General features: G+C 39.1%; 1 protein-coding gene across 2 annotated transcripts in view; it reads left to right on the plus strand.

The window, feature by feature from the left end:
- ZDHHC13 (zDHHC palmitoyltransferase 13) overlaps window positions 1-23,113 on the plus strand; it is a 48,252-nt gene that overhangs the window by 22,486 nt on the left and 2,653 nt on the right. The window contains exons 6-16 of one of the 2 annotated variants that reach the window (XM_082845776.1): window positions 101-165; window positions 1,559-1,721; window positions 1,956-2,081; window positions 4,856-4,989; window positions 8,078-8,178; window positions 12,959-13,083; window positions 13,954-14,016; window positions 14,718-14,811; window positions 16,452-16,535; window positions 20,324-20,481; window positions 22,764-22,861. In XM_082845776.1, the coding sequence (XP_082701902.1) occupies window positions 101-165; window positions 1,559-1,721; window positions 1,956-2,081; window positions 4,856-4,989; window positions 8,078-8,178; window positions 12,959-13,083; window positions 13,954-14,016; window positions 14,718-14,811; window positions 16,452-16,535; window positions 20,324-20,481; window positions 22,764-22,861 (1,211 nt within the window). The remainder of the gene's footprint in view (window positions 1-100; window positions 166-1,558; window positions 1,722-1,955; window positions 2,082-4,855; window positions 4,990-8,077; window positions 8,179-12,958; window positions 13,084-13,953; window positions 14,017-14,717; window positions 14,812-16,451; window positions 16,536-20,323; window positions 20,482-22,763; window positions 22,862-23,113) is intronic. The other variant, XM_082845777.1, reaches the window with a different exon arrangement.

Below are 23,113 nucleotides of genomic sequence, written 5' to 3' on the forward strand. Positions count from 1 at the left end.
TAGTGGTATTGAATGTATTAAAGAGATACTTCTACTAAGAGAGGAGACAGAATCTTGACTTTGTTTACAATTAGGCTGATTGACTCTTCTTTTTGAACAGAGTGTGAATATGACAGATGTAAATGGGCAGACACCTCTCATGTTATCAGCTCACAAAGTACTTGGGTAAGTGAGTTTAATTGAATTGCCTTATTCTGACTCTTGATCCAGCAATTTAAGTATCTTAGTCTTTGTGAGATGACACAACATTCTGAGGAAGAAAGTAAGATTTTCCATCTTGTGACTGTGATATGGACTTTTAATGTAGTTGTAGTTAGAAAAGCACCATTGAAGTAAATTTTCTGTTTTCTGGTAGCTTTGGGGAAAAGTTTGAAAGCTACTAATAAGAAAAAATATTTCCTTACAGAACAGGTAGAGATTCCACAGCATATACTTATTAACATGACGTACATTTCTTAGTTTACATTTTTCAAGAATGGCTACAGGTTTAAATGCTCTCATAATTTGAAATGTAGATGAGAAATAGACTTTCCAGAAAACAATAAATTTTGAGGTTCTCTGGCATTGTTGACTGCTCTGAAAATATTAATTATAACTGATCTATGAAGATAGTATGTTTATATGTTCATATCAGTTATTTACATATTTAAGTTTTTGTGATTATTGATCACCATATTGTGATTATTGATCATCACTTGTGATTATTGATCACCATATTGTCCAACTTCTGTTATTCTTCTATTCAAATGCGTGCTACAGTTTGCCCTGTATCAGTTTTGTTTCCAACGTTGTACTTAATTTCTGATTCTGCTTTTACTTAAGATGTCTCCCCTAGGAACTGAGTTAGTTCTGATGCCATTTCCTTTTAGCTCATGTAGAGGTGGGGCTGGGGTAGAATTTTGTCAGAAAGCATTTTGTCATTGCTGGTAACTGTAAAGTCAGGTATAATGTTTAAAAATCTTGATAGAATAAGTAAGGTAGAATATTGTTTTATTAAAGGAATCTCTTGAGTAGTCATAAAAGAAGGGAAGGTGTTGACGATAAAGTAAAAATATTTCATTGAATTCTGCTTTCAAGTCCATAACTTTCTATGAGAAATATTTTAGGACATTATTTATACCACTTTATGCAGTAATTGGTTGGAGGGAGAATGTGAAGTTAGCTTTGGTTTATCTCCTCAAATATAATGTTGTACATTTAATTTTTTAATTGGATAAATAACGTAGCATTTAATGTTGGCCGAAGTTAAGTGTAAAAAAAATGTTAACCAATAGAACAGCAACATGAAAGTAAAAATTTGAAAAACAAAAGCTGTTATCCCACAGTATTGATGTTAAAATTACATTATATAGCAGACTATCACTTAATAGATCTCTTGGGGCGGGAACTCTCCAGTATTAGCACCTAGAATGGAACTCTGCACAGAGAAGTTCCTCAGTTTTCAGAATACTTACTGATTGGTTCATTGATACGTTAGCAAACAGTTTCATTGTTTACATTTACCCTTCAAATCATTCAGCTGTCTAATATCTCTTGGTGTTTTATTGTTTTGAGACAGGTCAGAACCAACTGGATTTCTCTTAAAGTTTAATCCCTCTCTCAATGTAGTTGACAAAATACACCAAAACACTCCACTTCACTGGGCAGTTGCCGCAGGAAATGTTAATGCCGTTGATAAACTCTTGGAAGCTGGTGCTAGCCTGGATATCCGAAATGTTAAGGTATGACCAGGTGTTTATCTCCCTTAATTTATTATATCTTGAGTTAGAAGACTGATAAATTAACATAAAGATAAGCTATACATATGTTTTCAGTTACCACGAGATAAGTATAAACAATAATAGTTGGCTACCCTTGGAATAAATACAGTGAATCTGTGATTCTGGTGAGTTTTTAAAAATGTTTAGCATTTATGGTATTGATATATCAAAAATATAATAGAACTTTTTTTTTAGGGAGAAACCCCTCTTGATATGGCTGCGCAAAACAAAAATCGGCTCATTATTCATATGCTAAAATCAGAGGCCAAAATGCGGGCCAACAAAAATTTCAGACTTTGGAGGTGGCTGCAGAAGTGCGAGGTACTTTCATTCGGGGCCTATTCTGTGGGCTATAAGAACTGTTTTGTTCATTTGTTTTTGTTTTTTAAGGCATCAGGGGAAACCAGGGAGTTGGCCTAGTGCTGCATTATATCTGCTGATTATATCCTTCCCACACATCCCATAACCCACAGTTGGAAATTTGGCACTTTTATTGGCAATTTATTGTTGGTCCTTATCTAGATGGCTCCAAAGCTCCACGAATGGCCAGGAAAATCTAAGTTGTAATAGAGAATATAATTAAAATTATTAAAATGGGGTATTGAATTGATTTCACTATTTAACGTTTTCATATATGATAGCATCGTCTTATCGAATAATAATTAGTAATTATACCTTCAGGATGACTCTAGATTAATAGGCATGGGATTTCTATGCAGAGGGTCATCATGAATACTACACCAATTTTGCATTTAGGTATGTGGAGGGAGAGAAAAAGAAGTAACGATTACTCCTCAGTCTCCTTTGCCATCTCCTCTGCTCTCTCCCCCCCTTTATTGGTAGAGTGCCCTGTTCTTTCTAGTCATTCTCTTGGTGATTTCATGAACTTCCATGGCTTTAAATGCCCTCTCTATGTTGACAACTCCCAAAGTTATCTCTAGTTCAGACCTTTCCATACTTGTATATCCAGCTACCTTGATTTATCCAGTTCACCGTCCAATAGGCATCATCAACATAACATCCAAAACTGAGCTCCTGATCTCTCCTCCCCACTGTCCCTAACTGTTCCATCTACAGCTTTCCCCATCTCAGTAGGTGGCAACTCCCACTCTCCAGTTATCTTTGCCTTTTCTCTGTCAAATCACGTATCCAGTCTGTCAGGAAAACGTATTGGCTAGTTCTGCCCTCAGTATATATCCAGAATCTGACCCTTCTTACCATTTTACCATGGCATTTTGGTCCAGCCACCGTTATCTTTCATGTGGATTTCTGCAGCTGTCTGACATCTCCCTGCCTCTACTCACCTCTAGTCTCTTCTCAACAGAGCAGCAGGTGAATCTTAAAATGTAAGTCAGATACTATCATTCATCTGCTCAGAATCCTATGATGTCTCCCACTTTCTCCCAGAATAAAAGCCAAAGTCGGGCTTCCTGGTGGCGCCGTGGTTGTGAGTCCGCCTGCCAATGCAGGGGACACGGGTTTGTGCCCTGGTCCGGGAAGATCCCACATGCCACAGAGCAGCTGGGCCCGTGAGCCATGGCTGCTGAGCCTGCGCGTCCGAAGCCTGTGCTCCGCAATGGGAGAGGCCACAACAGTGAGAGGCCCGCATACCGCAAAAAAAAAAAAAAAAGAAAAAAAGCCAAAGTCCTTACATTGGTTTCCATCCAGCTTTTTATATACTATAAAATTCAGTTAGTACATTTGTCTGTCTAGAATTTAGGCCCCGTTGAGAGAAAGACCTTAAATTCATCGATGTGCCCCTACGTGCCTGGAACAGTGCCTAGCATATGGTACACACTGGAATATTTGTTGAATGAGGAAATAGTGTGGCTCATCTGTGAGTACTGTATCTTTTGAGATCCACATTTAATGGTTATTTCTGTACTGAGATTATGTTGCTTGTAGATTCCAAGTTTACCTTTTTTAAAAAGAAATCTAGACTTGCACATTTTGTGTTATCATGCAAATTAGAATTGGAAGCATATTAAAGATTTCATATCATTTGAAATTATCCATCCTCAGAACGTGGCTCAGGGAAGTAAAGATTGAAGAAGATAGGGCAGAATATATTTTCTCCCTTTGCTGTCGCGTGAGCCCTGCTTACTTCCAAGGTCATGTATGTTGCACTTAAGGGATTGCATTGTACAGATGTGGTGCCTGGCTTCAATGCAGATAGCCACACTGTTGGTTTGTAGACGCTTCATTCTTTTAACTTTTCAGAATAAACCCGAATTATTAGCATCCTGAGGATATGTTTAAGTCTTTGGCCTCCATGTGACATTTGACACTGAGAACTACTCCCTTCTTGAAGCTCTCTCCCCTGGCTTTACTGGAACCTTTCTTCTGGTTCTCGTCCTGCCTTTCTGGTCATACTGATCACTCTACTTACTTACCTTTTGGGACTTACCTTTTTGACCCTTGAGTGTTTCCGATGGCCAAGATTCTGCCCCTTTCTACCTGCACACAGTCCTCAGGATGCTCTTCATTCCTGGTTTTCCCACCTGTATACTGATGAACACCAGGTTTTCTCCTGTGTGGTAGGCCTGCTTTTCTGACTGACTCCTGGCTATCTCCTAGACGTCCATAGGCATCTACAGTTCCATGTGCCCTAAACGCAATTCAGACTTGTTTCTTCTAACCTTCTTTATCAGGGGATGGCACCATCCGGTGCCCAGGTTGGAACTCTTATACTCTCTTCGTTGAATCTTGGGTGTGTTGATTTTTGTGTGGTCTTTTTGTCTTGCTTTATGCTTTCTGACATATAATACTGTTTGAAAGAAATTATTTTTTTAAATGTCAGCTATCATCAACACTTTTCTTAAAAGATCACCATTTCTTGGAGTGGAAGAAAGCAAAACAAAACATGTTTAAGCAACATTTTATTAATGTAAGGCTTTTAAAAGATTGTTTCCAAGATTTGTAATTCCTCAAACTTCAGATTTATCAATCTGCAATTTTGAAGAAAAATTCTGTGTTCTGCTGTTGTATTAATTGTTACTGTATATTTAGGAAGTAGTTTTTCTATTGAACTAATTATTATTAGATACTTAGGTGGTAAAATCCATAAAGTTCTAAAATTCTGAATCTCTTAATAGCTCTTCCTGCTGATGATGCTTTCTGTGATTACCATGTGGGCTGTTGGATACATATTGGACTTCAGTTCAGATTCTTGGCTTTTAAAAGGATTTCTTCTAATAGTATTGTTTTTTCTGACATCTTTGTTTCCAAGGTGTGTATATTAATCTCTGCAAGGCTGGTTATAGCATTTCCAATTTGAGTGCTTATTTCTATTGCTGATTAGCCTGAGTTGCAGATTTTTATTGAACTGTGCATGTTACTTATCACGTAGAAACATCCTCAGGGTGGGAGGGAAGAGCTTTGCTGGCATATGATTTGACTGAAAGCAAATTGGTCAATCCAGTAATTTAACTGCACTGACAATTGGTGGAAAATAAATATCCTAGCTCACTTTTTGAATTGTTAATCTCAGTGAATAATGGGGAGATTTTTGTAACTGTTTTGCATCTTGAAGCATTTTTGCCCATTTTTCAGAAATTTTGTTTTTTCCTATTCTAAATCTAGATTCTAAATCTAAACTAGTAAACTAGTTACTTTTGCTCTTAATGTTTTTTAGTTGAAACAACCTAATTAAATCACAGGAAGTTATAAAATAGTAACTATGGTATGGTTCTATTTTTAGGAAAATATTCATACATGATATATATAAAGATTGCCTGGGTTCAAGTCAAGCTTTACCACATAACAGTCTGACCTTGAGCCAGTTGGTTTACCTCTCTGTGCCTCGATTTCTTCATCTATAAAATGAGGATGAAAATTGTGACAATGCCTGCCTCATCGTTAATACAAATACAATGGTTAAACAGTGGCCGACACACAGTACTCAATAATCATGTCACACCCCAATCTCTTCTTCTCACCTCCCTTTCCCAGTAGAATGGCACCCAGTTCCTCACACGAATAAGGGGTACCATCCTTGGATTACTGTCCTCCTCTGTTCTTCCTTTCTCCTCAATTCCCCCACTCAGTACATTACCAAGTCCTTCCTGCTCTCTGGTCTGCTCTCTGCCTCTCCTCAGCTGGCACCCTAGACCAAGCCTCCCAACTGGTCTCCTGATTCCATCTCTTACCCGCTGTAGTTCCTCCTCACTTGGCAATCAGGGTGGTCTTTTAAAAAGGCAAACCAGTTTCTGTCTTTTCTCCTTGTGTAAAGCCCTCAAGTGGCTTTTCCTTGTTCTCAGAAGGACATCCAAACTCCTTGCCTGTGAGGTATTATGTAATTCATTCCCTCCCCTCTGACATCATCTCTTCCCTTCACTGCCCTCCATCCTTCTTTCTGTTTCTAAAACACGTCAAGCTCATTCCCACCTTTGGCCTTGGCTCTTGCTTGCGTCTCTGTCTGAAGGGTTCTGATACCATATTGTTGCATAGCGGGAGACGTCAGTCAGGCCTCAGTTCCAGCGTCCCCTCCTCAGCGAGGCCATGCCTGACTGACTGTACTGCATCACCCCATTGTATTTTCTTCATGGCACTTAATCACTGTTTCCTGGAATGTAAGGCTCATACAAGCAGGACACTTGTCTCTCCTGTTGAACATTTTCAGTCACTGAAAGGAAAATGTAACGATGATGATCCATAAAAGAGAATCTGGAAGGAAGTGCTGTGTTGCTCTCTTCAGGGTGTGATTATGAGTATTTGTGTCCTTCTTTTGATTACCAGCATTTTGTAGAATAAGCATGAGTTGCTTTTGTTATAACAAAAAACCAAACATTAGAGGAATTTTACCTCTTAATCACTCAAGAGCAGGACAGTAGGCTGGAAATGAATTTAAATGTTAAATAAAAGGTCAAATTTCTGAAAAATAGCAAAATGCCTAAAATTGTCTGCTATTCAGAAAACTTATAAGTTAGAGATATTCATTTATTTTCCACTAATTGGGTTGACTTGGTCTTCAGATAAATTTTAAGCCAAATTACAATCATCACTTTTTCTTTTTTCCAGAGAGAAAGCAAAGGCTGGCTATATCTACTCACCTAGGATAGGGGCATTTGAGATTTTGTTTGTTTTAATAGAAACTCACATTACAAAAAATGTATATGGAAACTTTTGTTTGCGAGCTGAGGGCTTCGTATGCTAGGCTTAGCATATGTACACTATTCAAACAGGAGAGAAATTCATATGGTAACTGCTTTTATTTCTCCCACTCTGTAGAGTCCCAATTTCACGGAGGTAAGCAGCTGTAAACTTCCACTATTATTAGGCTCCACGGGAGGTTGCTTATTGATCCAGGCTGCTATGAGATACCTGTTAGAAGTAGACAGGTCGTAGTAGCAGGCTGTTACAAACTAGGTGGTTCACTGCACCACTTAATTAGGTCAAACATATTTTGCTGCAAAATCTCAGACAAGCCATGCCGTGGAGATTACATGGGCTCTATTTGGCCTATTCTGGCAGCATATTGGGGACCTGAGGTTTGGGATCTTTAGTTGTTGTCAAATATTATTTTATCATAATTGTGTTTATGATCTTGATAGCTTTTTAAAAACCCTTTAATATCTACCATCAACCTTTTTTTTTCTGGTATAAATTTTAAAGTAGATCCAGGTAAACTCTATTCATGCACCGATTTACTATATCGAGTATTTATTGTAAAAGATTTTTTCATTTGAAACAACAATATTAAACGTTTGAGTAAGTTATATGTGGACTTCCAGGTTGCTTTTGACCCAAGCGAGATGGTTGGTGTTTGATGACTAGTGTCACCGTTAGCCTTTATGTGTCTTCTTACATCGAGGGTCTGCTTTGCAAGCTGTTTGTAGGACGAAAGTGCTCAAGGTGGTGTGCATCTGTATGTTTCAAAAATACACTGCTAGCCTCTAGAAGAAAGCTTGTTAAATGCGAAGGTGAATCTCCAAGGATTTATATTTTTGCATTTTGGAGTATTTGAAAATATGATATGCCCGAAAAGAAAGAAATACAAATATATGTTGCAATAGAAGTAAAAAAGATTTGAAAGTGTAAAGTTATTGGGAATGGAATAATGTATAAGTTAATTGTGGGAACTAGAACATTCACTTTCTGAGGTCCCAGTGCTTCAGTTTTCTCACATGTAAAATGGGGTGATGATGGTGTGTAACTCTGTTACCACATGGAAAGTGGCGCATAGCACTCAGTGAAAGCTGTTGTTGTTATGTGAGGGCATCATTATTATTACTATTATTACTTAAGGGGATTTAGAGCTAAAATTAATATGATTCGAGCTTATTTTCACTAATACTTCATCCTTTTTCTTCTTTTAGGTTCTTGGTCGGGTATAAGAGCCTTATGTACTTACCAACAGTCTTTCTGCTGAGTTCCATTTTTTGGATATTTGTGACTTGGTTCATCTTATTTGTTCCTGATATCCTTCCAGGTTACATTTAAATGCATATCTCATTTTGCTTTTAAAAATTACTAATGCCATTGTTAGAAATTTAGCTACTAGAAGAGATCCAGGGAAAGTAAGTCAAATTTATATTCATTTAATGGTCCTGGTTGAAGATGTTTAATGTTGGAAATCTACTGAATTCTGGAAATGATCTCAGAGTACACTATGGAAACAGCAGGTGTCTAGTATTGATTACTCATAGGAAGGAAACAATATAATGAATTACTGTTTTATTTAGATCCATAAAAATTTGTTGTATTGCCTTGAGATTCTCTTCAAGGTCCGATGGTTCTTTTAACTTGGTCAGCAGTTATAGGTGATGAATAAATCTTCTGGGTACCAAGGTCTCCTGCACGGGAAGAATACTGGAGGAAATATGTCCTCCTCAGCAATGGTCAGTGCAGTGTTATTATCTAAGGCAGTGATTTTCAGTACACAGTATAAATAAATTTGCATTGCCACCCAAAACATATGTGAAAAAATGTTTCAGAAAGCAATAATCCGAATATGTGCTTTACTCTGATATTTTGTTGTTTTATCCTATTCTATTTCCTTTTTAACAAGTGCTGGTCATAGCCCATTTATTACTTTCATGACCTACTAACGGATGGCAGCCCGTAGCTTAAAAAAAAACTCATCTAAGGGATAGGTTTATCACTTGAGGAGCAGGGCCCAGGCCAAGTCTAGTCACCTAGAAGTGGGGATAGAGGTTACTTCTTACTTTATAGTTACTTATAGCTCCCATTGGGAAAGAGGCATTTTCTCCAATTTTTGATGTTCCCACCTCTTTCCAGGCTCCTTCTTCCCCTTCGAAGGACCCTAGGAAGACATTAAAGTCTTGCTTTCCTTACAGGGTAAGGGAAGAAGGGGTATGGTAGATAGACATGTACCTTTAAGCGTATTCCTTTAGCTCTATGTTATTTCTCTTTCTAGTAGTGACACACTTGAAAAGAAAGAATACTGTTTATGAGAGAGATGCATACGCTCAGTTCAAGAATATTTTTTCATAGGAATAAATGTAAAGTGAGAGAGGCATATGAGTTCTCAGAGTGCATCTCCCTTCACTATATAGCATGTTTTTACTTTAAGGCTGCTTTTTATTTCTGAGCATTATCTCTCATATTTTTCCGATTCCTTTAATCTAAATGAATGGCACAGCATACTACGGAGGGCATTTGACTTTTTTCAAAAGATTTTATTACAACTAACCTTTGTCTCATAATTATTGATTTGAGGGCAGCTTTTTAAGCACTAGCCTTATTACCACCACTTAGTAAAGGCTTGGATGATATAATAATGTGATACAAAAATACTTTATCACTTGTAGGAGTCCCAAGGCTGGTAAATCCTATGGTAGTTGACATGGTACTGAAAGGGCTGGCTGATGCTTTTATATACCAACTCACATGCAGTGGAGTAAGCACAGTTTAAAAATTGTGTTTCTTGATGAATTTTTAAAATGTGAAAAACTCACACTATTCCAAATTTTACACCTAAAATGTGGTAGTTTTTACATTGAATTATTTCAAATTTGCAGCATTAGTATTAACAAACATGTTACTGCACTGTAGTTTGAAAACCTCAATTACGGAGGTATTTAGTTAGTATTCAGCTTCGTATTCAGTTGAGTTTACTGCTGTTCAGTATTTGTGAAGATGTCATTATATCAGAAGAACTGTTTTGATTTCCGTAGCTGGACAGAATCTTAAGATGTTGGAGTTGACAGGAAGGTATTTTACTCACACGTACAGCATGAAGCCGTTTGTTCTAAGCACCCGTGTGAGGCCGCTGCTGGTGAGGGCAGGTCAGTCAGTAGGTGGCGCCATCAGATCAGTGGTTTTCAGGCTGAATGCTAAATGCTGTTTGAACTGCCTCGGGTGTGCACTGAGGCGCTGCCCTGGAAAGACCCAGCCTGAGAGTGTAGACTAGCCGTGTTGCCAAGTGTGGATTGCATGGGGCTTCCACTCCCACAGCCGCCTTGCCCATCGTGGGAAGAGAGTCTGGGAAACTGTGGAAAGAGTATGGTCTTTGGAATCAGACAGAATGAATTGGAGTTGAGGCTTTTTTTTCTTACTAGTTATGTACCATTGGGCAAATAATTTCACTGAGTCTCAGTTTTTCTATAAATTGGAGATAACAGTACCAAGTTCATGGGGCAGCTGCAAGGACTACTGTGCTAGGATGTCTGTAAGGTGCTGACCATAGTCCCCATTCTGTAAAGAATACCTGTTATTTTATTATTATTATTAATTGCTCTTATGAATAAAATCTGTGTGGAAGGCTACATGTTGGGATTAATTTTAAGAGCAGCTCTAGGTTAGCTTCTCAGATGAACAGTTTCTTCTGGTGCCTTTTATATGTTCAGCAAGTAATGTGTTTATCTTTTATGAGGCTGGTTTGAGAGGAGAGAGGACCTAACTGATGAGTTTGGAAGTAAGATGAGGATTCAGGAAAGAGATGGCGAACCACTGAACGTTACATTTGTGATTCTGTCTCTAGCTGAGTTACGTTTAAGAAGGATAAATATGTGAAGCCCCTAATACTGGGTTTCAGAGGATCAACGTGTACAAGTGCGCATTGTTCCGGTAATGACATAGGTTCCGGTCAAGTGAAAAAGAACCAGGAGCTTTGACTAAAAACCCAGCATGGGTAGTGATGCAGCTTTCAAGGAAGCCAGTATATAAGGACGATGTGAGTGTCCAAGGAAAAGACATCAGCAATCTCACTGTCTTCTGCCCTGGTCAGGGCACAGCTGAGATGTGTTCTTTTAAAAGAGAGCAGGAACAAAGCAGGAACATACCCAGGAGAGCGTGTTGTAGGAGGAATGCTGTTGCTGCTTATCCTGGAGGTGTGAGCGCTGCCTTCCAATTTCAGGTGTTTGGAAGTCTGTCATTTGGAAGCCAGTGCACTGTATAGAATGAGCACTCAATAATTATTGAACAAATGGGGAAGCAGCTTCTATAGGGTCTATCTATAGGACACCTATAGTGCAGATCTACAGTGTAGAAATAAAGGAGCTAAAGAATGAAAACCAGTTAGTCCAAGTTATAAAAAGGCAGATTTTAGAACCACTTTGAGAAACTTTTTAACTGCAAAAGGGTCACAAGCTAACTGGTGAGGCTGCGATGTCTACAAACAACTATGACCTAAGGGCTAAGTGCTGTAGAATAAGCATTCTTAGGTTCAGGGAAGGGAGAGAATCCTTTCCCATAGGGAATCAGGAAAGACCTAAAGGGGGAAGGAGGATTTTAAGTTAGGTCTTGAAGGCAGTTAGGACTCGGACGTCCCCAAAATGTGGTTTTAGAAGTAGATGGGGTGAAGTAGGGAGCACTTGAGGGCAATGAACCACACAAAGCAAGGACATGGAAGCAAGGAATGTTTGGCTTTTATGTGAGGGAATGTAGTGCAATTCAGGTTACTTGGAAGGAGAAAATCCATTGATTCTCCTGGGATTGGTTTTGAAAGTTATTCAGAATAAGAGCCCAAAATTTGGTCCAGTCAATACACATGAGATTATCATGTGATTAAACTGAATGTGTTTTTGAGACTGTGTCATGTGTGTTGATCAGGATTTTATGGGAATTAAATTTCAGTTTCACACAACTTTTTTGGATCCTATCTTTCTTAAAGCCAGGCCCATCTGCAGATAAACAGATAAACTAAACCAACAGGATTCGTTCCTGCCTACCTGAACCAGATGTGGTTGTGTTGTTTTTTGTGGGCTAGAGCAGTGCTTCTCAAACTATAATGTGCATGTGCATCCTCTAGGGATCTTGTTAAAATCCAGAGTCTGCTTCTGCAGGTCTGGAATTCTGCCCTTGTAGCAAGCTTCCAGGTAAAGCCATTACTGTGGGACCCATGGACCACACTTTGAATAGCAAGCGTTCAGAATTTTATTTTATGGCCACCTTTTCCACTCTGAAGTTTAGCACAAGAACATCTTGGCAACACCTTGGAAGGCAGATACAGTTACTATGTCAATATAGTGATTTTAATTGGGCAAGGAGAACTGGTTTACTACTGGCAGTATCGGTTTATTATTGCACATTCATTTGTCTTTCCCTGGGGCAGAGTTTTACTTTTTTATACAAAGAATTTGTACCATTTCAAAAACACTTCAAAGTGGGTAATGTTTATCCTTGAAACACTTTATCTTAACTTATCCATAATATCTGCCTTTCCAAATAGTATCTGATTTGTAATCTCTTTGCAAGGAGAGCAATTTGTTTCTGAATTAACTCAGCCTAATACAGTTACAAGGATTAAGTTATGAAAACTTTCCAGTAGGAAATCTTTGCTGGCATTAATTTAATATATAGGGAAATAGTTTTAGTTGGCCTCTCTGAATTCAGTGGTTTGTTTCTTTGACTAATTTTGTTAAAATGACCAGAAAATACTGTTTTAGATGTGCACAGGAGAGCCACAGTTACACCGTTTAGATATTAATTTATTTGGATCTGGAAGGTTTTTCAATTTTTAGGAGCTTCTTCATATATTATAACTATTCCTATCAATATTTTATGAGTTTCAGCTAATGAGAAGAGATTAATTATTAGCCAACTGTGAGCAAATTCCTACAGGATTAGAGCATAGAATGGGACCAGGTTTGAGGGTAGGGATATATGTACGTAAGGGAAGGTGAGGCTAGAATGCAGAGAGAAGAGACTCTTAGGCACCAGTGATGAAATTTTCTTTCATCATAATTAGGCTGTTCTTACTGGAAGTCTGATATGTTCCTTAACTTTGCTTTAACATTTAGCAGGCACCATTTTCTATTTCGTTTTCATTCTCAGCCTAGTAGCCTTCCTCTACTTTTTCTACAAGACTTGGGCAACTGATCCAGGCTTCACTAAGGCTTCCGAAGAAGAAAGGAAGATGGTGAGCTTTCTCTGTAATGTTACTGATTTTTTTATAGGAGGGTATGGAAACTATAGAGGGTCATGACCATGTTGGTTTTTGTCATGCCTATGTCTCTAGTGCCTGGGACCTAATAGATGCACTGTAAATGTGGGATGATTAAAATCAACAAACAGATTTCTCTGCTGTCATTTATTTATATGAAAGTTTAAAAAATATTTTTATTTTTTATTACAGTAATATCCCACTGGGACTTTTTCAGGTATAATTTCTGTCAGTAGATGTGAGCGCCTACTTCTTTATAGTAATACTTAGATAATGGTCATACAGTTTAAATTCCCCCATTAAGTACATGGAGGGTATCTAGGCAGGGGTCAAGGAGAGTCCTTCTCCTTACTGGCTGAGAAGAGGCCCCTTCTCTTCCTCAGACATGAAATTGTCAGATGACATGATGTGTCTTCCATTGCTCGTGAATGTTTAGAAGTTGGGGAGACTGTTGTCTTCTATGTTACCTAAAGCCAGTGTTCCTGAAAGACTGCCTTTGGTGCTTATAACCATCAGTTCTGATGTGTAGGTGGTTTTTGTTCCTTTTTTATGAGAGTATAATGTATGTATTTATTTTTCTATAGCATATTATAACTGAAAAATCATTGCCATTCATGGAGAAAAGGGGGGGTATAATTTTTGTGCGTTCTAATTTATTGGCTATGGTTGAAAATGCAGCCTTGAAAAGTCACATATTTCAAGCACAGAATGATATGGTGGCAAGTCTTCTAAGTTGCTTTTCTAGCTACCTCAGTTTGAAGAGAGAGCTGTGAGAATGGTATGTAACCATGCATCATCCATTCCCCAACAAAACGCAAACGTAAGGTCAAACTTGATGTCTTTCAGAATATCATCACCCTTGCAGAGACCGGCTGTCTGGATTTCAGAACATTTTGTACATCATGTCTTGTGAGTGAGTCTTTTCTTTATAATTTTTTTCCCATCACAAAAGCAAATTCTCGGTTACATTGCTCATGTAAGCATTTCTCAAATCTTCATGGTATATTTATACACCTTTCTTTTTACCAGGTGTAAAATTTGTTTTTTAAAATTTTGCATTACTGTCAGAACAGTCTTCTGCCTTGAACATGTGGGAGAATGATGTTTGTAATCTCTTGAAGTTGCCTGTGGTTAAATCTCTTTGTGTGTTTTCTTTGCTTTTTCCTGCCATGAAGCATATGTTAGAACTAACTTGGAGTCAGAGGCTCATGATGACCCTAGAAACCACTTAGTGAAACCTTTGATTTAGCAACTGAAGATTCATAGCCTAAAGGGAGGAAGTAACTTTCCCTAAATTATTGGCAGAACCAGAAGTGTAACTCGGTTCCCTTTTTCTTAGTCCAGGGCTCATTCTGCTGTGTGGTGCTGCCTCTTTTCCCCTTAGTCAGTGTCAGTAAGCTCTGGAATTCAAATCCCTTTTAGTGATGGCCTAATTAGACATGTGGAAGTAAATAGTAATAAGGCATCCTAGAGCCTCTAAGTGAATTGATGATCGATGTAGGATTATTTGTGCCAATGTCGTTATAATTTAGGAATAAGATTTTGCTTTTGATTTGTTACCACTTTGAGATTCTGATTTTTGCTTAGATCTCTCTTAATTGTCCACTTAGATAAGGAAGCCATTAAGGTCACTCCACTGCCATGTGTGCGACTCCTGTGTGGCTCGGTATGATCAACACTGCCTGTGGACTGGACGGTGCATCGGTGAGAGGCTCAAGTTTCCATTTACCATTTTGAAGTTCAGCTCTCTTTAGTTATGTGTGTGACTCAGAAAAAGTGGAAAGCATGTAAGGGGTCCATTCTTGCTTGTCAGAGAATCAGCTTTGTGGTCTAACACCTTTGGAACACTGACTCTTGATGTTAATAATAATAATTAATGTCATTTGTATAATATTTTAACATGTATAAAGTACCTTCATATATAGTATCCTTTTTGAACATCAGAGGTTGGTATTATTACCTCCATTTTAGAGTTGAAAAAATATTAAAGGTCAAATTATTTGCTTGAGATCACTTTAGTAGTGCCAGTCTTCCACTCTAGATACCATGTCTTTTCCATATTTTGTGTCTTGTCCCTTTTATTCACCTTCTCTACTTGCCTCTAAGGCTCAGGTAGGTGCTAGAACCAGAGATGGCAGGGGTCTGGGGATTGCCTTCCACCCAGGCAGTGTTCTGATCTGAAGCCCTGGGTTTCCTCCGAGCCGTCACAGTAAAAGCCAGGGCTTTATTATGAGGAACTTCAGAGGAACTGTGGTCATGGGTCTTCAGGGGAGGCTATGCATGTATAATCTTGATGAACAAAAGGCTGCCTCAGCTCAGGCAGCTTTCCTCGGTGCATTTTGATGTTCTCCACTGTTCCTAGAGAACAGGTGAAGAGAGAATTCCTGGGCTTCCAGGCTTCGTGTACCCCATCCCACCACAGAGATGAGATGATTGGCATTATAGCAGGCACCTTTGAATGGCAGTGGGAAAACAATAGTATGAGGCCACATATTTTTATCACATTGCGTTTACGTAGTGTTTTCGTATATATCATCCTGTTTGGTTGCCACAGGCCTGTGAAGTAGACAGAAGAGATGTTTTCCCCATATGAAAAGTGAGAACACTGAATCAGAGACGTTAAATGATGTACCTGCAGTCACACAGCTTGTCATTCGTAAATCTGGGTCTCCTGATTCCAGTGGGTGTTGCTCCTTCTGCTGGGCTTTGCTACCTCAGGAGGAAGTGGGAACGTGATGGTGGCTAAGGAGCTTTTGTGTCATCAGCATCAAAATGCTGCCATCTCCAGCATCAAGGGGGCAGCACGTGCAACAGTGGGGCTTGGTTGCCTGGCCCCCTCACCCCTTCTTTGCTTCTGTAGGCCTTTCTCAGGCCGCAGGTTGCCCCTCTTTTGCTGTGTCAGTCTCCTGCAATATATCTGTTGCCCCTCAGATTCGTTTTCTCTGTTCCCCTGATTAAGTCAGTACTTGATGTCCAGAAGTTGTACTTATATAAACTTATTACACGGAAGGAAGGAAGAGACAGGGTATGACTTGCCCCAAATCCTGCCTCCTCCCCTCCCTCCAATGCTGTATAGGCCATCCTAGAGCTGTATTTGTTCTATCCAAAAAAGAAGTGTCCTCTTTTAGGTAGGTAATGAATAAATATTAGTTTAGTGAACATGGACAATTGAACATGACATATCAGAGCTGTTTGGTTTGGGTTTAATTGTATTTAAAAGCAAAACAACTGCTTATTTCCTTTTTACTTTGGTGAAGGCTTTTGACAGGGAAGTGGTTTAATAAGCTCTTGATCTGGAAAATCATTGGAAGAAAGTATTAAACATGTTTTTCTTTTTGATGTAGGTTTTGGCAACCATCATTATTACATATTCTTCTTATTTTTCCTTTCCATCGTGTGTGACTGGATTATATATGAATCTTTCATCTGTAAGTATAAATTTTTCTTATAGCAAACTTATGCACCCGCACTCACATATACTTTTTCTTGTAAACTCTTGTATCTCACATTCCGGCTGGATGACTATAAACCATACGCTAATAAAAATGAAACCAATGTCTCTAAGACTCTCTCAGCATTGGGAAGCTGCAGGAAGTGCTAGAAGAGGTTAGTTATCGGTAGTTTGGAAGAGATTCTACTCTAAAGTGACCTTGATAAATTTGAGAAGTGGTCAGAAATAGAGATTCATTTAAGGTAAGTGCAGATTTATCCCCCAGTGAAATGAGTAAAAATCAGGTAGGTGTTCAAGTACAAAGCAAGGGAAGTGATAAGTAAATAAACTAGGGGAAAAAAAAAAAGGTTGGTGCTAGAGAGGTTGTGGGAGGGAGGTGGAGGTGGTCACAGTAATTAAGGAACAAAACTGAAAGCTCATGCCATTTGACAGATGTCAAGTCACAACTTAGAACTGATGGGAAAACAGTAACAATGATCGAAAGGTCGGAAATAATAACTTGGAAGAAAACATTAGCTCACTTATTCTGCATCCCTGAGAAAGGCAAATAACTTTTCATCAGCAGTGCAGAAGGGCGTTGAGGGGGTCTCATGTAGGGAGCGACGTTGAGCTGTTCCAAGGTGAGCGACTAAGAACAGGGTTTAAATTGAAGCAGGGAGGATTTTGGTTAGCTCTTAAGAATTGCATGACTATGCTTTTCAGACCTTGGAATAGGTTACCTAACCAGAAACACTGTGCTTGTAGTTTATTTTGACTTTATTTGTTTAACTGTTTATTATTCATTTATTCTGAAGGTTTTAGGAGAATTTGGATCTAGAGGCAGAGGCTTCGCTACAGATCTGTTTCCATCCACCCTCCTGTTGTATTCATGCTTAAGTCTTAGATTTTGCCAGTAGAATAATACTAGTTTGTTGCTTGAGCTAAAATCTGAAATGATTCAGGAAGACGTGGAAAGTTTTTTCCTACAATTTTTCTTTTCCCCTTAGCATCCCAAGTTCCACCGCACCTTACACTCCCCACCCCACTCACCCACTGGCTTTCTCTAATTTAAACTTTGTTTAGTTTTTGAAAGACAGTTCCTCCTGTGCTGTCCCCAGCCTCCCAGATCTCTTCTCCAGAAACATCCAGTATTACAAGTTTTGTTTTGTTTAGGGTTTCATGTTTAGAGATTGTTAATTAAAATCTACGAAATGATCTATTTTTAGCCCTGCCGTAGGCATGGAGGGGGTCTCAATTACCTTGTCAGCCCTTCTCCGTACCAGACACCTTTGGTGTCTCTAATCACTAGGGAATGCTTTCGTAGCTCACTGTAACTGCCACCATCTCAAATGGACCTAAGTCAGAAGGTTGTGATCCCTGATCTCAGTTCTTGTCAAAGGCCATCAGAAGTCCTACGCATTGAAATTTTAAAACCTCTTAGATTATGTCCTGTGGTGTAAGAAATAAAAGATTTTTTTGACAGTGCTGCTTTCTGTCGAAAGAGCTGCCTTTTTAAGGCCTGAGAATAAAGCGTATTCCTGGAAAACCTTTTTAAGCTGGCCCATGGACCAACTTGTCCCTTGGCCTTGATCCTCGGGGAGAGGAGCCAGATTTTACACCACTCTTGTCTCTCCCCATTCTCTCTCTTCACTAAAAATAGTCATCTTTGTGTGGTGGCTATGTCCAGCATACAACTGTATTGATAAGGACAGAAGTAATTTTCCATCACATTCATTCTTTCCAAGTTGCTTCCTTATTACATGCATTTGGTTCTTCCCTCCTCTTTGTCTTTATTCTCTGGCTCTGAACCAATTTTTGTATCACGTTTTTTTGTTTCTTAGGAACAGTCCCACCTTACATTTACTAACAGCTGTATAGACTAGCTGAACATGTTTTGTTACTTTTATCCCATTTATATTCTGACAGTATTTCTTTACACCGAATGCACGCATCCTGTCATTTATCGTTATTTCACAGACGGCAAAAACGAACTTGTGCTCCATTTTTCTAATGAGGCCTCATTGTCATCCCATCTCCTTTGTTTCTCATTAACGCTCCTGGTGCCAGAATGCTGCTGTGCACCCTCATCCTCCTCGTGGGATCCGGTTCCAGCTACTCTGACTCTGTGCAGCCTCCATGCATTTCCCCTTTTGTGAGGTCTGTTTTCAGGGTGGACAGTAAGTCACTCAAAGTGTCAGCATCCCGCAAGTTACAGGGAGAAAGATTTTAGATCATTGTTAGAAAGAACACTGTAACTGTCAGAGTTGTTTGAAGATGAAAATGATTGACCTGGAGCAATATGCGTTCCCTGTCATTAGCCAGTGACCACCTGATAAGAATGTATTGTTAGTACATATTAAAGTGTTATATTGCATAACATAATGTATGTGGCCCTTTGCAGCCATATCTTTGATAAATCTGAAATCAGTCCTATGAAAATTTCCATTCAAAGTCATGCTGTGTTATCAAAAAAATTCCCAGAAGGGAGCAGTAGAAATCCATAAGCTGAAAGAAAGTAGATACTCTTTCCCACTCAGCAGCTGTTTCCTCTGCTTGCTGTTGGAAATGATATTCATTTTTTTTTGTTATGTCAGGTACATGGAATGCATCTTTCTTTGCAGTCCTAATGAGAAGCTCTAAAGAAAGTGTAATTTACCTTAAGTTTTTTACCTTGATTGTTACTCTATGATGATTGCCCTTAGAATTCTTCTGGCATATATTCATGAAAGATGGTTGGAAATCAAATGAGACTCAAAAAGAAAAAATGAACAGACAGTTGATAGTTAAGTCATGGACTCATTTTCTTCCTGTCCCAGGAGCTCTTAAGTGCTGCTTTGGGAAAATGTCTGAAACTACTTATCAAGTTGTCAGAGGCATTTATGAAACCTCAAGGTGCAAATCTACACAATTCTTATTTCCTTGTCCTTTATGAATGCTCATGATGCCTGTTTAAAGTCATTGGTTTTACATAACCTTGAAGATCTGTTCCCTTATTTCTGCTGCTTCCTACCTGTGTTCTTACTGCTGCTCTTGGCTGTGGTTAGGGGGTCAATATCATGAAGACCATAGTGAAGGCCTCACTTTTGATTGGCATGTAAATAGATGTTCCTGGGGAAAAACTGAGCTGCGACCATATGAATCTTGTTCTCTGTTCTTTTCCTAGGGGTGTCTGACTCATGAGTTCTCTCACCTGGCTTTTCTACCCCTGCAGGATTAATTATGGTCCCAGTGCAGAAGTACACCCAGTAACTGCATGCTGTAGGCTGTGGTCCAGTGGTATCTAGGTGCTTATAGGATTTCTTGTGCCCACAGGAATGGCCTGTTGATCTGAACCCTTAGTAAGAGTTTATATTCTGTTCTGTAATAGACCCTTATCTTGCTGTAACATGGATACGATAGAGAATTTTCTAGGACAAATATTTATTAAATATATAATCATTCCCAGTTATCAAGTCCTTGAATAATTAACTTCTGGCCAGTGTATTTTATACTGAATATGCTAATTTTAGTGATGATTTTATAGACCTTTTTTGCTTTTATTCCCTCATTGCCAACTACCAATGCAGTATTATCATAGCCTTAACAGTGAGGTATCTTTTTTTTTAATCTTTGTTGAGCTGACATTTATTTGGAAGATAAAATCTTAAAGTTGAGTTCTGGTCTGTGCCATCATGTCTTACTTTCTCTTCTCCCTAAACAGAACTGCAGTGATTTTTATCTTCTTGAGGAATGATCACTAGTTTGTTGCCTTTTTAAATAATGGGTTCCTTTTTTGTGAATTCACAGATTGGTCAAATCATTGTGTCACAACATTCAAAGCAGATGGACTGTGGACCTACCTCAATCAGATTGTGGCCTGTTCCCCTTGGGTCGTATATATCTTCACGTTAGCAACTTTCCATTTCTCATGGTCAACATTTTTATTACTAATTCAGCTCTTTCAGGTATTTATCTTCTTATAATGCCTTTGAGTAAAATTTCCAATACCCCATAGTGAGATAGAAAGACTAGAATTTCAAATCAGAAGACTTAGATTTGAGTTCCACTTCTGTCACTTACTCTGTGGGTCTGGGCATGTCATTTGACTCCCGAATTTCAGTTTCCTTGTCTGTAGAATGGGGATAATAATGCCTGTCTACTCTCGCAGGATGGTTTAAAGGTTAGAGTAATAAGGTGTTAGTGTAGCCCTAGGATTTATCTAATCTGACCTCTTTTACAGATAGAGGTACAGAGAGGTGAATTGAATTGCTCAAGGTCACCCAGTGAGTGGCAAAATCAGAACTGGAAACTTAGGTCTTCTGACAGTTCATTTCAAGGGGTTTTTCCATCATATAATTAAATTATATGGCGTATGAAAGCATGGTATGAACTGTAAAGCATTGTGCAAATGCGAGATGATTATGTTCCCTCACTTTTCCCAGCCCTGTTTGTTATCCTTCTTATTATGCAGTACTTAAGTGGATGGAAGTGGGGAAGAAATGAAAGATGTATCACTAACCAACAGACATGGTAATTACGCTTGCAGAGTAGGTCGTGACCGTTAGAAAGCTCATGCTCCAGGGCAGTAGCCACCACCTTCAGCTTTCTGTGAAGCTCCTGTCCCCTCCCTGCCGCCTGCCTTCGCTTACGAGCATAACCTCATTCTCATTGTTGCTACGGCCTGCCCCCGTGGAATGGACAGCCGTGATCATCTGAGCCGGTTATTGCCAGAGCTCAGATCATTAGAGCATTACTCAGCAAAGGCAAGATGTATTCCATTTTTATGGGGGAGTAACCAATTCTGCAATAATAATAAAAAATAAAGTAAGAAAAAAGGGGGAAAAGGCTAAGGAAAGGAACTAAGCTAATAATACTGGCTGAACTGAGGTTTCTGAATAATACCCGTCCTAGTCTCCTATCTGACATCTACAGACTTAGGCAGTAAGAATGGATGTTAGCATCGATGATTATTAATATTATAATCATTTGTAATACCTCATATTTATATATGCTTTACGTATTCCAAAGCACTTTCCCGTCAGTGGCCTCACAGACATTTGAGATGGAGTCTGTGCCAAAGTCGTGTTTCCATTTTATGGATGAGAAAACTAAACCTAAGAGATGTTGAGCGCCTTGCTAATGGCCATAGGGCTCAGTCAGAGGTGGAGTTAGAAGCAGAACCTAAGATTTGGGACATCAGTTCTAATTCTCTTTCTTCTTTCCTGGACTCTTAGAATAAGTACATTTGAGGCTATAATATCTTTACTTTTTAAAAGAAAGTTTGTTTATACTCTCTGAGGCAGGAGAGTGGACTCAAAATTTTGGATAGTTTTCAAAAACAGGAATTCAGAGTAAAGTTGTTTTCTTAATAAACAAGACAGTCCAGTTATTTAAAGCCTTTCGTTTCCTGAGTGCTCAGGTGAGTCATGGTTTTGACCGTAGGGAGTCAAACTGAGCATATAGATGGCTGGCAAGGACCGTGGGTTTTATTCTCACACTGACTGAGGTGTCCGCCCCAGTTCTGCCACTTTCTAAGCTGTGTGGCCTTGGACCAGTTACTTCATCTCTGTCAGCCTGTGCACTGGATCATTTTAAATATCTTATCGCAAATCCTTAGAGAATCGGATGAGGACGCTGTGATAATCTCTGTCTTACAGATAAGGAACTTGATGTTTGAATTATTTTGAGGATTAGGTGAGATAGCTTAGTGACTAATACTGGTTTTAATGATTTGAGAGTTTTTAAAGTTACCTTAATTCTTACACTTCCCCAAATTTTTGGATTTAAATGTTCTTCACTTCAGATTAACTTTTTTATTTGGCCCTTTTCAAAGAGATACTAAGAAGCGTATAGAGGTTGAGATAATTGCATTAATGCTGACCTTATGTTGTTTGATTCACCTGGAAGTTGAATGCTGAATGTGTTGAGAATCTAAACATGGCCGTAAGCCACAGCTTGAATTACTAAAGCAATCATTTCACGACTGAGTCAATGCACTCTGCTTTCTTGAAGGTTAATAAAAGTCAGACAATTAAAAAAAAAAAAATGCCCAGCTACTAGATTTACATAGGCGTCTTGTTTTGAGCTGCTTTGTCCTTGCCCTCACCGTGATCATTGGTTAGCAGTCCAGGTGATGTTGCCTTTAGGGGAGAACTGAATGTTTGCCAGTGTCCTGTGATGCGTTGCCAAGAGTGATGAGCCTCGATGTGGTGGTGTTTTTCATGTACCTTCCCACCTTCATTTTCAGATTGCTTTTCTGGGCCTGACCTCTCATGAGAGAACCAGCCTGCTGAAGCAGAGCAGGCACATGAAACAGACATTGTCCCTCAGGAGGACCCCATACAAGTAAGTGGGACCTATTCTGCCCACTGAGCCGGTGGAAGGTGCTGGCCTCGCCATTGGTTTCCCGACCTAGTGTCACCACCCACAGCCCTGCTGCCATCCTCTAACTGGCTGACGGAGTTGAACCTCTTCTTTCTTGGAAGCCTCAGTGACAGGAGATGAGTGGTAAGGTCATGAGCCCCAAGGTGGTAAGATTTAGTCTACTGGACTCAGCACAAACAGTAAGTGACTTTGAAGTTTTGCCAAGATGGGAGA

The sequence above is a fragment of the Leucopleurus acutus genome (assembly GCF_964270905.1).
Source record: "Leucopleurus acutus genome assembly, chromosome: 8".
In the NCBI taxonomy this organism is placed as follows: domain Eukaryota; kingdom Metazoa; phylum Chordata; class Mammalia; order Artiodactyla; family Delphinidae; genus Leucopleurus; species Leucopleurus acutus.